This window comes from Lepus europaeus, chromosome 3, assembly GCF_033115175.1.
Source record: "Lepus europaeus isolate LE1 chromosome 3, mLepTim1.pri, whole genome shotgun sequence".
Classification (NCBI taxonomy): Eukaryota; Metazoa; Chordata; class Mammalia; order Lagomorpha; family Leporidae; genus Lepus; species Lepus europaeus.
In genome coordinates, this window is record NC_084829.1 from 18,360,993 (window position 1) to 18,378,320 (window position 17,328).

General features: G+C 48.9%; 1 protein-coding gene across 1 annotated transcript in view; it reads left to right on the top strand.

The window, feature by feature from the left end:
- Nucleotides 1–8,635: 8,635 nt before the first annotated feature.
- KIAA0319 (KIAA0319 ortholog) overlaps nucleotides 8,636–17,328 on the top strand; it is a 64,530-nt gene continuing 55,837 nt past the window's right edge. Inside the window, exons 1-3 of the mRNA XM_062187361.1 lie at nucleotides 8,636–8,696; nucleotides 11,076–11,830; nucleotides 16,098–16,287. Coding sequence (XP_062043345.1) covers nucleotides 8,636–8,696; nucleotides 11,076–11,830; nucleotides 16,098–16,287 — 1,006 coding nt within the window. The remainder of the gene's footprint in view (nucleotides 8,697–11,075; nucleotides 11,831–16,097; nucleotides 16,288–17,328) is intronic.

The following is a 17,328-nucleotide window of genomic DNA, read 5'->3' on the forward strand; positions in this document are numbered from 1 at the left end:
ATGTGTCTGGAGGAGGGGCAGTGATACAACTTGGAGGTGGTGTTTGGGACTCAGGGTTCTGAGCTGGAGGTTAGCAGGTGGCGACACCACTGGGAGAATGGGGGATGTAAGAACGCAGGAGGCGGGCGGGGGACCTGATTTAGAACACTGGTTCCTTCCATCCGAGTCAACCTGGGTAACAGGCGTGTAGTCGGTTGGGGGCTGCGAGGCACCTCGGGCCATTCCTGCTTAGACCTGCGGTTGTTGGTCACAGCTACGGAGACTTTTCCTGAGATCAGAAGTGAACTGAACTGCAGTGAAATGGAAAGAGAACAGTGTGAGTCATGCGTTTCTTCCTCCTCTCCACAGGATAGTTCTGGGCAAACCTCACCAAAAACCAAGGCAGTTAGGAAGCAAATAGCAGATTCTGGCTGTGTAGGATCCTGGCTGTCACATGCAGGTGTTTTTTTTTTTTGTTTTTTTTTTTCCCATACCCTGGGTTCCAGCTGGGATGAAAGCTGTTAGCCTGCTCAGAAAAATAATTTGGTTCCAAGCAACATGATAACTCCATTCCTTTGAAATAAAGATTACTGCATTCAAAAAGTCAAAAATTAAAATAAATCCCCTTTTTTCCCAGTGACTTGTTTCCTAGGTCTTTCCCTGACTTTGGTTCTTTCACTCAAATGATGGTACCTCCCAATGTCTCTTCTTCCGTTCGTCCTTCCATTAAGGGATTGCTGAAGGCTGCGCAGGCTCAGGGTGTCGGCTGGAATCAGGCTGACCGACCTGTTCTTTCTGGGAGCGCAGGGTCCCTGGCAACGCTTTCTCTCCCGGTGTTGTGTGCGGCCCTTCTCAGGAGAGACACACCCTGGCTGTGATACACAATGTGAGGCATGTCCAAATCTTACAGTCCAAAAAAATATTTGTTGCGTATCTGGAATTCACGTTGAACTGGGAACTCTGCATTTTGATTGGCTACATCTGGCCGCCCTGCTCGTACCCCACCGCCCCATGTTAGGTGCCCACGGATTTCCCTGTCTGCCTGGCAGCTGTCTGGTGGTGGTTACCGGCAGCTCTCAGTGCTGTGTGGGTCTGAGTCTCCAGCGACCAAATCTAATAGCAGGAGCATTAGATTGATTTATTTTGACAATATTGAAGGCAGGCCCCTGATGCACAAGTACAAAAAGTCAATTTTTTTTTAGAGTCTCCAAGCTCTCTCCCCATACCATTGTCAGATGCTGACAGCTGTGTATGCTCGCAGAGATGTCTTGCGCATTTGCAAGTTACATCTTTTTCCTGCCCCTTCTCATTTGCGCATGCAGTGGGTGTTACATACACTGCTGCTCTGCACCTGGCCTTCTTGCCTCAGCAAAGGGGCTCGGTGTACTTGTGCATCAGCACGCGAAGAACTTCCCTTTCTTCACAGACGCAGGGATTCTTTTCCTAGGAGCAGACTGATTGGTTGAACCAGCTTCCTGAGGACCACACATTGGTTGTTTCCGGGCTCTTTATTAATACAGTTTGAACAGCCCTCATGCAGAAATGCAAGATGTTTGGAACTCGGAAGCTTTCTGAGTTCGGATGTGATGCCACCTTGGAAATTCCCACATATTGAAACCTTGATTAAAGCACAAAATTATCTCATATATATGTATGTTTATATATATATATAAATATATATGTGTATATATATAAACATAAGTGAATTTCATTTTTTTAGATTTATTTTATTTATTTGAAAAAGACACACAGAGAGAAGCAGAGGCAGGCAGAGAGAGACAGAGAGAGAGGTCTTCCATCCACTAGTTCACTCCCCAATTGGCTGCAACAGCCGGAGCTGCGCCAATCCGAAGGCATAAGCTGGGAGCTTCTTCTGGGTCTCCCATGTGGGTGCAGAGGCCCAAGGACCTGGGCCATCTTCTACTGCTTTCCCAGGCCACAGCAGAGAGCTGGATCGGAAGTAGAGCAGCCAGGTCCTGAACCGGCTCCCATGTGGGATGCTGGTACTGCAGGTGTCAGCTTTACCCACTGTGCCACAGCACCAGCCCCGATTTCATGTTTCAACTTGAGTCCCATCCCCAAGAAATCTTATGACTACATAAAAATGTTGCAGAATCTGAAAAAAATCTGCAATCTGCAATACTTCCAGTCCCAGGCTGTTTCAAGGCCTCGCCCAGGCCAGCAGGCTGTGTGCTGATCTAGGCAGCGGGAAGAGGACAAGAGGAGGAGCTTCCCCAGAAGTCCCCCCGACAGTTCCTCTTGTAGCACACTGACCAGAGCGGGATCCCGAGACCCTGCTGAGCTGCAGGGGTGTGTGTGTGTGTGGGGAGCATTGGGAAATGCAGTCTTGTAGCTGGGCATCCTGGTGTCCCAACGAGTAATCCAGTTTTCTTACCAAGTGATAGAGGAGAATGGGCGCTGCACCAGCGGTCTCACTCGGTCCTTGTCTGGCTCCTGTCCCTGGGAGCTCCCTCATTACTTGCTGGCTACATTTTGTGCTGGGCCCCTTTCCCACCCCATCTCTGGGTCACCTTGTTGCTACCTCTCATCCCTTCTCTCTCCTCATCCCGGAATCAGTGATGTCATCCCAGAATGCAATTGAACTGAGGCTTCTCACGGTGGTCTGGGAGCCGCAGAGGGAGTGAGGGTGAGGATGGGACTGGGCCAGAAATACCTGTCCTACACATCTCTCGGGAATGTCTCAGAAAGCCTCCATGTCAGAATGACCCTGTTAAAATAGCTAAGCCTTCCTTGAAGATGAACATTAGAATTGTATTCTCTCGTACAAAGGTAAGTTATGTTTGTTTTAGAGAAAAGTAGGGAACAAAGATAAGAAAAAAATCACTCATTCTCACCCCTTTTTGCCTTGTGGGACTTTGCCTTTGAGATCTTTATGGATATAAAGTTGCCCATGCAGAGTGAAGGCAAGGATGAATGGACTGGCACTATTTATATGTAACACTGTGAACTTGTTCAGCCTCACTTTAAAAGTCCTATTTTGCTGCTCAGATGTAACTTTTCCTTTGATCAAAGTTAGGAAGCTAGGGAGGCTTTCCATGTGAATTCTTTAAAAATATTCTCCCCTTTAATGAGGACAGAGAAGAATAAAGAAATGGACAAAAAGCAAGCAGCAGGAGAGAACCCCGGTGTCTCAAGAGAACTGGGCCATTCAGAGACTGAGTGATAGACAGGAACGGGTCTCAAGCCATGCAGGGCGGAAGTCCTCACTTCCTGGGAGTTGGAGGAAGGGTGGGGGTGCTGAGGGGAGATCTTTTTTTTTTTTTTTTAAATTTTTTTGACAGGCAGAGTGGACAGTGAGAGAGAGAGACAGAGAGAAATGTCTTCCTTTGCCGTTGGTTCACCCTCCAATGGCCGCCGCGGTAGGCGCGCTGCGGCCGGTGCACCGCGCTGATCCGATGGCAGGAGCCAGGTGCCTATCCTGGTCTCCCATGGGGTGCAGGGCCCAATCACTTGGGCCATCCTCCACTGCACTCCCTGGCCACAGTGGAGAGCTGGCCTGGAAGAGGGGCAGCCGGGACAGAACCGGCACCCCGACCGGGACTGGAACCCGGTGTGCCGGCGCCGCAAGGCGGAGGATTAGCCTAGTGAGCCACAGCGCCGGCTTGAGGGGAGATCTTGAGACCTACAACTCTGGAGTGTACCGCCCTGAGCTGTAAAATGGGCTGGTAAGAGTTCCTGCCTCCAGGGATTTGTCGTCAGTGGACCAAGTAAGATGATATGGGGCTACTTCAACTAGTTGAAAATAATGGAAATACAGATATGTTTATTTTGCTGTAGAAAATTCGAGAACCTTGTGTGTTTTTTTTTTTTCAAGATTTATTTATTTACTTGAAAATCAGAGTTACACACAGAGAAGGAGAAGCAGAGAGAGGGAGGGCTTCCATCCGCTGGTTCACTCCCCAGATGGCCACAATGGCCAGAGCTGTGCTGATCCAGAGCCAGGAGCCAGGAGCTTCTTCTGAGTCTCCCGTGCAGGTGCAGGGGCCCAAGGACTTGGGCCATCCTCTACTGCTTTCCCAGGCCATAGCAGAGAAGTGGATTGGAAGTAGAACAGCTGGGACTCGAACTGGTGCCCATATAGGATGCCAACACCACAGGTGACGGCTTTACCTGCTACACCACAGCGCCAGCCCCTGTATTTTTCACAATAGAGATTTTTCACGAGTTTTTGAAGGCTCCTTGTTTGTATGCATTTCAAGTATTTTGCACCAAAATAAATATCTTGAAATTTCATTTTCCACAAACTTTTTTGAAGTATCTGTATTTGTCTATGTGGCAGCGCTGTTTAACCCATAGGCACTCATAGAGCAAAGCCTCTAAACTCTCAGAGCAGAAGGGACCCTTGATGACCACTGGCCCGGGTGCCAGTGAGGAAACGGAGGCCATTGTTTGGTTCTATTAGCAAACCAAGCCAAACACCCTGGAACAGGGAACAGGAAATGCTTTTGCTGCTGAGCAGTGTGGGTTTGCACGGAGGTAATGACCATGGATTGCTTGTCTACCTTGCTCATTCTTTTTTTTCTTTTCTTTTAATGAATTATTTTATTTATTTGAAAGAGAGTTAGAGAGGTAGAACCAGAGAGAGAGAGGTCTTCCATTCCGCTGGTTTATTCCTCAAATGACTGCAATGGCCAGAGCTGAGCTGACTCAAACCCAGGAGCCAGGAGCTTCTTCCCGGTCGCCCACGTGAGTGCAGGGGCCCAAGGACTTGGGCTTTCCCAGGCCATAGCAAAGAGCTGGATGGCAAGAGGAGCAGCTGGGACTTGAACTGGTGCCCATATGGGATGCTGATGCTGCAGGCTGGGGTTTAACCCACTGCGCCACAGCACCGGCCCCAACCTTGCCCATTCTTAAGCTTCTCCTTGCAGTGTGCTACTTAGAGATGAGCAGAATGGAAGTCACTCAGGCCAGTCCCTCCCACCGTCTTCCAATGGTTCAGCAGTCGTCTTTGACCACAAACATCGGTCAGAGGCTCAGCAGGCTGGGCAGCTGGGTGGCTAGTCCTTTTTGTATATGGTTGTGGTGGCCTGAGTCACGTGGTTCTGGTGGGATCCTTTGTGATAGTTGATAGTGACTCCCAGGCATTCGTGGGTAAGAACCTTCTCGTGAGCTCACAATTTTATTCACTGACTTAGTATTGATGCAAAACTCCGTTTTGCTTTAACAATGTGGCTTTCACACTTTGTTAGGGAGTAGTCCATGGCTGCAGATGGGAGCAGCCATCCCTTCTGTCAACTAGGGAAAGGGAGTTATCGGTGGCAAACTGTTTGTGGTACCATATGTTCCTCCTCTGGGATTGTCGCATGGTTCTCACTGCTTATATCCTCTGCCTTACCTTAGCCAGGTTGATGTTCTGATGGCCTTGGTAATTTTTTTTTTTTAAGATTTCATTTATTTATTCAAGAGCTAGAGCTACAGACACCAAGAGGGAAAGGCAGAGAGAATGGTCTCCATCCACTGGTTCATTCTCCACATGGCAGCAATGGCCAGAGCTGGGCCTTTCTCAAGCCAGGAGCCAGGAGCTTCTTCTAGGATCTCCTACATGGGTGCAGGGGCCCAAGCACTTGTGCCATCTTCTACTGCTTTCCCAGGCCACAGCAGAGAGCTGGATCAGAAGAGGTGCAGCTGGGACACGAACTGGCACCCATATGGGTTTCCAGGACCACAGGCAGAGGCTTAGCCTACTATGCCAGAGTTCTGACCTGGCCTTGGTCATCTTGACCCACAGAAGGGTTACACCTGCTTCTTGACTTCACCTTAGGTCACCTGTCTTCAATTCCTACCTGGTCTCTTGGTCCAACTGAGTTAGACAATTTTAGATCCTTGGAAGCCCCTTTTCGCTTCTCCCAGTCATTGGCCAGTGCTGGTTCTAGGTTGGGCAGCAGCGTTGCTCTGTGTGGACAGCAGTAGAACCCCCAGCCCAGTGCAGCCGGAGGCCGTCTCGTGATCTGAATGTTGATGAAAACTCAAAAGCCAGCTCTAGCGGCTCCGACACCCCCTTTCCAGGAATGCTGCAGCCTGATTTTCCCTGTAGGATCCTGTCCTTTCCATGGCCCTCCTGCGTCCCCTCAGGTGCCACCTAGTTCTTTCGTGGCTAACAGGGAGACTTCTGTCCGGATGTTTCCCACTGGTTTTCCTCCACGGTGCTCTCGGACATTTCTGAGTATACCGCCGTGTTTCTGGAAAGAGGGCTGGGGAGGGATTTTGTCCTCTCTTAAAAGGCTGTGTGTGCAGTGGAGGGAGTGGGAATGCGGGGTGGGCGGGGAGAGACTGAGGTGATTGAGATGAGAACCTGGTTTACCCCAGTGTACCAACTTGCAACTCAGAGCGTGGTCTGGACGCTCCTCAGGAAACCCTTGTCTAGGTTTTTGGAGTATGGACTGTGTGTTTCCTCCTGGGAGCCTTTGCTGTGTAACTGAAATAGCAAGTGCTTGCTGTCCAGGCCTCTGAGAACGGTTTTTGTGTTTTGTTTTTTAGCCTTGGGGCAAATCCATTATTCATTCATTCATTCATTCATTATCATTACTGATTCATTTATTGATTATTATTATTGATTATTATTATTATTTATGGTGCCTTTATTTCATTTTCTTTAAGGCAGAGATAATAATATTATCTGGGTTGTCGTGAGGATCACACTGAGAAAAGTGCCAGGCAAGAATTAAGTGCTGATACTACTGTATCCCATTGAATTCAAGACTCAAAGATGATAAAATTCACTGTTATTTTAAATACCACTAAGGAAGAAAAAAAAACTCACTCAAATCAAGACACATTGCTTTCTTCTGATCCAGCTCTCTGCCATGGCCTGGGAAAGCAGCAGAAGGTGGCCCAAGGCCTTGGGCCCCTGCACCTGCATGGGAGACCTAGAAGAAACTCCTGGCTTCGGATCAGCACAGCTCCAGCTGTCTTGACCATCTAGGGAGTGAACCAGCAGACGGAAGACACATTGCTTTCTTATAATCTAGAATATTTATCTATATAGAAAGAGATTTTTGGGAGGCATAGATTTTTGTCACATATCACTCCATTCTAAAAATTTATTTTTTAAGGAATACAAATTTCATAAGTACAACTTTAGGAATATAGTGATTCTTCCTATCATACCCACCCTCCCACCCACACTCCCCCCACTTCTCCCTCTCCCCTTCCCAGTCCTATTCTCCATTAAGATTCATTTTCAATTAACTTTGTAAACATATCACTCTTGAGTAACAAGGAAGCGTGACATCAAGTATCCCTAATATCCTTATATTCTTAGTCCATTTCTGCCAAGTATCTTGTCAGTGTGGTTATCGACATCTGAGTCTTTCCATAGGACGCTGCCTGTGCTGTGTGTTTTTTTTTTTTTTTTTTGACAGGCAGAGTGGACAGTGAGAGAGAGAGAGAGAGACAGAGAGAAAGGTCCTCCTTTTTACCATTGGTTCACCCTCCAGTGGCCGCTGTGGCCGGCAGGCTGTGGCTGGCGCACTGCACTGATCCGAAGCCAGGAGCCAGGTGCTTCTCCTGGTCTCCCATGCGGGTGCAGGGCCCAAGCACTTGGGCCATCCTCCACTGCACTCCTGGGCCACAGCAGAGAGCTGGCCTGGAAGAGGGGCAACTGGGACAGAATCCGGTGCCTCGACTGGGACTAGAACCCGGTGTGCCAGCGCTGTAAGACAGATGATTAGCCTATTGAGCCACGGCGCCAGCCTGCACTCTGTGTTGTTTTGGGGTGCCCTTGTTACTCCCTGGCACCAGCTCTGTGCTGTTGATGGTCACATACAATCAATAATATCTATTTCCTGCCTGGCACTTGGCCAGCTTCAATTGTCAGACATCCTGATATCGCAGATGGTAAAATGTGAAAATATTTATAATTGAAGAAATACAGCAGTGTGCCTTGGCCCATCATTTTATAGGTCTGGGCTTTGGGAGGTCTGAATATACAAATAGAGCATGGCCAGACTGTGTATAAGAATAGAAAAGCTCACTGGGAAAGCTGCCTGCACTGTCAGCCTTGCAGGGAGCCTGATTGCTGTCTCCAATAACAATGCACAAAGCTAAGTGATCACTTCTGTAATGGTCAGCCCCAGATGACCAGGAGTGGATTAAGGGACAGCTGCCCTACTTTTTCCCCCATTCTTAACTCGCAACCCACCATAGACATCCAATTATGCTGCCCAACCCAGCCCCACAGAAGGGAGAGCGTCTGCAGCTTCCCCGGCCAACACCTCCAGTGGAGGCACGCCCACTTCTCTGCCTGCCTACCTCCACCATAACTCGAGTGATGGTGGCTGGCTCCCCTGCAATGACCTGCTCAGAATAAATAACCTGGTTTTTCTCTTTGGTTGGTATCTGTTTATTTCCACGGCTTGTAAGAGGAGCAAGGATGGATCCATGTGTATCTTCCCTTTGGGTGTGTGGCTGCTTGGCGATTGCACCATGAAGTGGCCAAGACTCTCCCACTGCCGTGAGTCAGCGGTAGAAGTAGTGTTGTATGTGTCCACATTTCACTTCTCTCCTTCCTTCCTGTCTGTTTTCTGTTTTTCCTCTGAAGTCCTTGAGGTCAAATCTGGCTCCTAAAAAGAGTCAAGGGAATCGTGGACCCAGCGGCCGCCTCAGAAGCCTGCCATCGCCCGCTGTGTGGGGCACAATGGCGCCCCCAACAGGTGCCAGTGCACTCTCTTCATTGCTGCTCCTGGTGACCATGGCAGGTAGGAAACCCTTACTCCCAACACTCCGGTCTCAGGCTTGAGCTTGCCATCTGGCAGACACATCAATCTGAGATGAACGGGCTGTGTGTTTGCTTTGCAATGGAATTATTTTTCCATAAAACAGGCATGAAAGGCAGATTTCAGGCATGAGTATTTATGCTTTTTTTTGGTCATCATGATTATTTTGTGGGAAAATAAAATTTCATTTAATATGTACAGGCGTATTTCAAAAGGTTCATGGAAAAATGGAATTAAAAGATAAGTTTAGGCCAGTGCCGTGGCTCAATAGGCTAATCCTCCGCCGGTGGCGCCGGCACACTGGGTTCTAGTCCTGGTCGAGGCGCCGGATTCTGTCCCGGGTGCTCCTCTTCCAGGCCAGCTCTCTGCTGTGGCCCAGGAGTGCAGTGGAGGATGGCCTGGGTCCTTGGGCCCTGCACCCGCATGGGAGACCAGGAGAAGCACCTGGCTCCTGCCTTCGGATCAGCATGGTGCGCTGGCCGCAGCGCTGCGACCATTGGAGGGTGAACCAACGGCAAAGGAAGACCCTTCTCTCTATCTCTCTCTCTCACTGTCCACTTTGCCTGTCAAAAAAAAAAAAAAAAGTTTAGTCGCTACACTGTGGCGTAATGGACTAAGACACCACCTGCATTGCTAGCATCCCATATGGGCACTGCTTCCAGTCCTGGCTGCTCCTCTTCTGATCCAGCTCTCTGCTATAGCCTGGGAAAGCAGGAGAAGATGGCCCAAGTGCTTGGGCCCTCACACCCGCATGGGAAACCGGGAAGAAGCTCCTGGCTCCTGGCTTCTGATCAGCTCAGCTCCAGCCATTGCAGCCATTTAGGGAATGAACCAGAGGAATGGAAGACCTCTCTCTCTCTGGCTTTCTCTCTCTGTAGCTCTACCTCTCAAATAAATAGATAAAATACTTTTTAAAAAGATAAGTTTATTTTGATGCAAAAATTTTTTGAAATCCATGCATAGTTTTTTCACAATATTTGTGACCTTTTGAAGACTTTTCATAGGTATGGATATTAAACTTTTTTGCACAAAATAAACTTACCTTTTTTGAAAAAGATTTTTATTTATATATTTGAAAAGCAGAGTTAAAAAAACAGGGAAAGAGAGTGAATCTTCCATCTGCTGATTCACTCCCAAAATGTCCACATTGACTGGGACTGGGCGAGGACAAATCTGGGAGCCAGGGACTCCATCTATGTCTCCCACGTGTGTAGCAGGGACCCCAGCACTCGGGCCACTTTCCATTGCCTTCCCAGGTGCACCAGCAGAGAGCTGGGTTGGAAGTGGTAAAACTGGGACTTGCACGTATAGGATGCTGGAGTCACAGGCGGCAGCTGAACCCCTTGAGCCACAATGCCAGCCCCACAAAATAAACTTATCTTCTCATTCAACTTTCCATGAATTTTTTTGAAGTGTTCTCTCCTACTGGTACAAATTTACATTTGTGTATTTAAAAGAATTGCATTGTACCTCTCTCTGGAGAGGTGGGACTCTCCTATTGTGAGTGTTTTCCGTGTGCTCAGTTTGCTTGTCGTGGACACGTCTGTGACATAAAGTCCTTGGCGAGCATCGTCTCCAGTGATGTCTGGCAAGGCTTGGTTGGTCAGGCCTCTCTCTGCTTTTCAAATCTTTTAAAAAAATCTTTAAAAACAATCTTAAAAAAAATCTTAAAAAATGCATTTCCTTTTCAATTGACCTGTCATCAGAATATCCTGTGAGATTAAAAGAAAAAACTCAGTGAACAAAAACAGTAAAGTGAAAACACGATGCTGTTCCATACGTTATGTGAGGAGCCGTGTATTACAAATAATATAATGCATACGTGGAGAAGAATGTTTCTGTTAACTAGGTAGAGTGAAATTATCTGAAGAGAGAGGATGGGAGGATACATGGGTAGATGGAAGAATTGCTGGCCGGATGGATGGGTGGTTAAGTAGGTAGGTGGACAGGTAGGTTGATGGATGCATAGATGGGTGAGTAGGGGGCTAAATGATGCCTGGATGGATGGATCGGTGAGTGGACAGATGGATGGATGGACAGAAGTTAGATGAGTAGGTGGAAAGGTAAGAAGATAAATGTATGGATAGGCAGTTGGATGGAGGGGGGAGGGAGAGAAGGCAGGAGAGAGAGAGAGATGGATGGAAAGGTGGAACATACAAGGATGGGTGGATGGATGGGTGAGTGGGTAGAGGGATAAATACAGCGACTGGTACTCTCGATAGACTGTAAGATAGCGTAGTGGTCTTTCCATGATTCTTTACTTGCCCAGTTGGCGATTCCCAGACGGCCACTTGCCGATCTCTCAGTCCGGAGTTTGTCCCGGTGACGTGACTTGCTCCCTAGAGACCACTTTCTTTGCAGGTTGTGCCTGTCAGCAGTGCGTCAAGGGGAGGACGTACTCCAACACCGTCATTTCGCCCAACCTGGAAACCATCCGAATCATGCGCGAGCCCCAGACGTCCCTGGTGGAGGACTGCACCGCGGCTTGCTGCGACCTCCCCAGCTGTGACCTGGCCTGGTGGTTTGAGGGCCGCTGCTTCCTGGTGAGCTGCCTGCGCCAAGCGAACTGCGAGCCCAAGAAGATGGGGCCCATCAGGTCTTATCTCACGTTCGTGCTTAGGCCTGTGCAGGGCTCTGCACAGCTGCTGGACTACGGGGAGACGATGCTGAACAGGGGCTCCCCCTCAGGAGTCTGGGGGGACCTGCCTGAGGATATTCGAAAGGACTTGCCCTTTCTAGGCAAGGACCGGAGCCTAGAGGAGATGTCTGAGTACCCGGATGACTATGGGGAGCTAGAGCAGGACCTCCTGCAGCCGGTCAGCAAGCAGGAGCCCCGAGGGAGGGCTGGGGACACTGGCTGGGGCCTGCTACCCGGGAGCAAGGGAGGTTTCAACTCCTCTGTGGGCGACAGCCCAGCACCAGTGGAGAAGCAACTGGACCCTGAGCTCCATGACCTGGACCCAGCACGCCGGAAACCCAATGAGTCAGCTTGGACCCCTGCCCCCAGACGCTCCCCTGAGAGAAGTTTGGTGACGACCCCATCTTCAGGAGAGGTGTTAGAGAGAGAAGAGGCTTTCCAGCTCCGGGAACAACCCAGCAACAGCTCTGGAAAAGAGGTGTGTGTGTGTGTTTGGGATGGGAGTATGTGTTGGGGTGGAGGGGCTGAGTGTCGGTAGCCAGGCCTCTTTTGGCTGTGTGAGCACAGGCGGCTGCCCCTTTAAGTGCACCTGTCTCAGGTGTCAGCAAGACAGGTGATGTCTCAGAGCCTTTCAGGAAACAAAACATCTCGTTCCTCTGCTGTGTTCTCATGACCAGGCTGTTAAAAACAACAAACAATTCTGCTTTCAAGTCAGCCACCTGGAGATGCCTCCACCAGTACGTAAGGGGAATGAGGATTTTCTAGACGTCCTTGGAGCCAGCACGTACAGCCAGTACAGAGGCTTTGAAAATCTACCATCTCAGGCTTCCCCAGGCCCCGGCAAGTGCTTAGGTTGCTAGGAAACCACTGTGACGTGGGGAGAGATGTAGTTAGGAGAGGATGGAACTTTCTGTGAAAAAGACTGGGAATCATGTTGGAGCAGAGATAACAGAAATGATGGTGGGGGGGGGGGTCCACATCTCAGTGGCAAAGTCTCGGGGGAGACAGGATGACAGAGGTGTTGAGAGGAAGGCCGCGTTGCAGAACTTGGAGGCTGCCCGTGTGGCACACAGCCAGGGTGTGGGGAGCTCAGGAAGCTGAGCAGGGCTGGCTGTGGACTAGCAAAGGACATGGGAGTCCGTTACACATTTTTCAAAGGAGAAAAGTCTTGGCCGGCGCCGCGGCTCACTAGGCTAATCCTCCACCTGCGGTGCCGGCACACCGGGTTCTAGTCCCAGTCGGGTGCCAGTTCTGTCCTGGTTGCTCCTCTTCCAGTCCAGCTCTCTGCTCTGGCCCGGGAGTGCAGTGGAGGATGGCCCAAATCTTTGGGCCATGTAACCGCATGGGAGACCGGGAGGAAGCAACTGGCTTCCGGCTTCGGGTTGGTGCAGTGCGCCGGCCACAGCGGCCATTGGGGGGTGAACCAATGGAAGGAAGAACTTTCTCTCTGTCTCTCTCTCTCACTGTGCACTCTGCCTGTCATTAAAAAGAAAAAGTTTTCGATGTTTCAGTGCCAACATTAGAATAAGAAGCATACCAGATTGAGTTGATGGTACTCAATCCAAAAGAATTGCCAAAAAGATGACCAGAAAAATCATCTTTAAATGTGGGGAATGAGCAGAGGATCTTTTTCTGATTTCTTATGTTTTTCTGTGAGGTTTCTGTATATTTCCGTTCTTGCAACTAGGATAAAGAATTTAATTACAAATGATCTGAAAGTGTTAAAGATGAGCCGCGTTCTTTACTTGTATCAGCAAATATTCATGCTAACAAAGTTTATCCTTTTTCCTGTTACCAAATCATTTACATTCTAGCTTCTATAAATGGAACTGTCTTGAATCAAGTTCTGTTGAAAAATTTTTGATTCATTAGTTCTCGAGGGTAGTTATAGTAAAAGATAATTATAAAAAAAAAAAAGGAAAAGCCATGAATTGTGCAGACATAAAAGGAACATTTACTAAGGGTTTTATTTGACTCATAAATCACTGAAAGAACTCAGTAGATACAGTTTTTCCACAGACACATTGATAGATCGAGAATATTAAATGAATTGCAAAAGAAGCATAAATGGGTTTTCTGGGAGAAGGGGAGAGAGTTTTGTTGAATCTCCACCAGATGGGGCAGAATCTTCATGTCTGTAGACAAGAGAGATAAGAGGAGCTGGCGCTGTGGTGTAGTGGGTAAAGCTGCTACCTGCAGTGCCAGCATCCCATATGAGCGCCGGTTTGAGTCCCAACTGTTCCACTTCTGATCTGGCTCTCTCCATGGCCTGGGAAAGCAGTAGAAGATGACACAAGTGCTTGGGCCCCTGCACCTGTGTGAGAGATCCAGAAGAGGCTCCTGACTCCTGGCTTCAGATCAGTGCAGCTCTGGCTGTTGTGGCCATTTGGAGAGTGAACCAGCAGATGAAAGACTTTTGTCTCTCTGCCTCTGCCTCTCTGGAGCTCTGCTTTTCAAACCAAATAAATAAATCTTAAAAGATAAGAATCAGATAAACTGGAGGGATATCCTGTAGACAATATGTTATTTTTCTTTGAAACAGAAGTTTTCCCCAAGATACATAACATTTGTAGACAATCTTCCAATAGATGCTTATGAACATTCGACACAAAGCATAATAAGAAATTTCCTTTTGTTCTGATGAAGTACGAAGTTTTGAATTAATGTCAGACACTAGGATTCTTCTCTCACCAAAAAGTATTTGAAATAGTCCAATTGTACTTGATAAAGGTGCCTAGAAAACTCAGTGGGGAAATAATCTTTTCAACATGTGGTGCCGGGATAACTGGAATATCCACATACAAGAGAATAAATTTAGAATCCTTAACCCATACCTTTTTTAAAAAAAATTAACTCAGAATTGGACCAAAATACCTAAGTGTAAAAGTATTTTAAAAAGATTTTTATTTATTTCAAAAGCAGAGTTACAGAGAGGCAGAAGCAGAGAGACAGAGACAGAGAGAGAGAGAGAGAGAGAGCGCTTCCATCTTTCAAATGGCAGCATGGGCAGAGCTGGACTGATCCAAAGCCAGGAAGGAGCCTGGAGCTTCTTCCAGGTCTCCCACATACATGCAGGGGCCCAAGGACTTGGGCCATCTTCTACTGCTTTCCCAGGTCATAGCAGAGAGCTGAATCGTAAGTAGAGCAGCTGAGTCTTGAACCAGTGCCCATATGGGATGCCGGCACTGCAGGCAGCGGCTTTACCTGCTACGCCATGGCACAGGCCCAAGGGTTAACCTTCTATGATTGTTAAAACATTGGTCAGTTGACTTAGTTTGATGAATGTATTTTAAATGCTTTGCCTTGCTTCTGGAAGTTTAGTTGCAGAGGGCTTCGCCAGTTGCCTGGTGAGTTTCTGGACCCATGAGTGTTCAGTGAATGCCAGAGAGCCTGTCTCCGGTCAGAGAGTACCTGCCATCCTCACTTCACCTAAGTTGGAAGAGTGGCTGTGCCTCCTCTCTGGTTTACCTTTGAATGAGGGCTTCTCGTGGTGCACATCCCCTTGGCGTTTCCTGGGTTCCTAGTCTGGGAGTTTCACCTTCCTGGCCTCACCACCACTGGCTGCTGCGGTACAGAAAATTTTATTTTCATATTATGAGGCTTTCTCTTCTGGCACAGAGCAGTCAATTTAGACACTGTGACTTGGCTAACTCTGTAACTTCAAGGTACAGTTGATACAGCCTGGATGGTATGCATAGAGGCCATTCGCTATAGAAGCTCGCTCACTCTTGAATTATCTGACTTCAGTTACTGCCTAGTTCTAGTTGGTTCTGGCTGCTATTCCAAAATACAGTAAACCATGTGGCTTTCCTAACAAGCAGTTATATCTCACACGTCTGGGGCTGGACGTCTGAGCTCAGCGCACCTGTGGGGTCAGGTTCAGGTTCTTGGTGAGAGTCTCCTTGGTTTACAGTCATTTTCTTTCTGTGTCCTCACGTTGAAGAAAGAACTCGTGGCCAGCGCCGTGGCTTAACAGGCTAATCCTCCGCCTTGCGGCACTGGCACACCAGGTTCTAGTCCCGTTCGGGGCGCCGGATTCTATCCCGGTTGCCCCTCTTCCAGGCCAGCTCTCTGCTATGGCCCGGGAAGGCAGTGGAGGATGGCCCAAGTCCTTGGGCCCTGCACCCGCATGGGAGACCAGGAGAAGCACCTGGTTCCTGGCTTCGGATCAGCACGATGCGCCAGCCGCAGTGGCCATTGGAGGGTGAACCAAAGGCAAAAAGGAAGCCCTTTCTCTCTGTCTCTCTCTCTCACTATCCACTCTGCCTGTCAAAAAAAAAAAAAAAAAAAAAAAGAAGAAGAAGAAGAAGAAGAAGAAGAAGAAGAAGAAGAAAGAACTCGCGAACTCTGGCTTCAGAGCGGCACTACTGCCATTCATGAGGGCCCCACCCCATGCCCTAATCACCTCCCAGTGCCATCCCACTGGGGGTTAGGATTTCCAGTGTGAATTCTGAATGGGACACACACATCCCTTTGAATTCTCAGCATGAGAATTCAAGGACTACTCTGTTTCATTCTTCTCTGTCTTGAACGCTTGTGTGTTCACCTGTACGATCGTCCAGCCTCACATACCCAATAGACAGCAGAGAGAATATTTGAGAGAGATGGTCTGGAATTCCAGGGTTTTGTGATTTTATGTATGGTTTCACAAACACTGCTGAATCAGGGTTATGAAGACGGTTGATGACCTTGTATTGCTTGAGTTCTGTTTCCATACTAATTTATCCTTGTAATTGGTCTTGTAGGTGCTAATGCCTTCTGAGAGTCCTCCAACCAGTACGGAGCCCAGCTCAGCCCCATCGGAGAAAAGACTTGTTCTTACCATCAGCCCATGGAGCACAGTGCACAGCGCCCCACCGCTCCCCACCAGCGCAGTCCCCACTGGCTCCACTCTCCCCGAGCAGCCCACCTCTCCTACCCTTGCTCCCGGGACAGGTGTAACCTTCAGAAATTACAACTGTAAGAGATGTGCTGAAGGCATGTTGTAGAACCGAGTTGTGCTACTCTTAAAGACCATTCACTCCTTCCAGACACCACTTTGAGCATCTGTCATGTGCCAGAAATAGTGCTAGGTTCTGGAGATAAAAAGGCAAATAAGACATTGCCTTCTCCCTCAGTGACTGGGCACTGTAGGGGAGCAGACTGAGCAGCCCACTGGTGTCTCTGCACAGGGTGGTCAGTGCTGTGGGAGACTGTGATGGAGCAGAGGGGGGCAGCCCAACCTCCACCAGGGGTGGGAAGCCTTTTCAGAGGACATGGTGTGCACAAAGAGCAGGCCGGCCAGCATGGGGCTGGAGCGACGTGTGTGGCGGCAGTAGTGGCAGTGCAGGTACCAAGCACATAGGGGGCGCCAGGCACCGTGCCCAACACTTTGCATTGCAGGGGCATTCACACTCTCCCTGAAGGTTCCATACTTTCAGTCAATGCCGTGAAACTGATGGTAGGTTAACAGGAAAAAGAACACACACATTTGTTAATGTTCATAATCACTCATGGGAGCTGTACACTCAGTATGAGAATTGTAGAAAGGGGCAGATAATCAAGGCCTAAATGCTTTATTCCTAGAGAGGGAATCTGGGTCAGGCCATTTTGGAGGGCTAACCATCTATTGGGGGTGGGGTGTGTGCTATGGTGTAGCAGATTAAGCCTCTGCCTGCAGCACCAGCATCCCAGATGGGTGCTGTCCTGGCTGCTCCACTTCCGATCCAGCTCTCTGCTATGGCCTGGGAAATGGGCAGAAAATGGCCCAAGCACCGGGGCCCCTGCACCCACCTGAGAGACCTGGAAGAAGCTCCTGGCTCCTGGCTTCAGTCTGGCCCAGCTCCGGCCATTGGGGCTATATGGGGAGTGAACCAGAAGATGGAAGACCTCTCTCTCCTTCTCTCTCCTTCTCCTTCTCCTTCTCTCTCCTCTCTCCTTCTCTCTCCTCTCTCTCTCTCTCTCTCTCTCTCTTTCTCACTCACTCTGCCTTTCAAA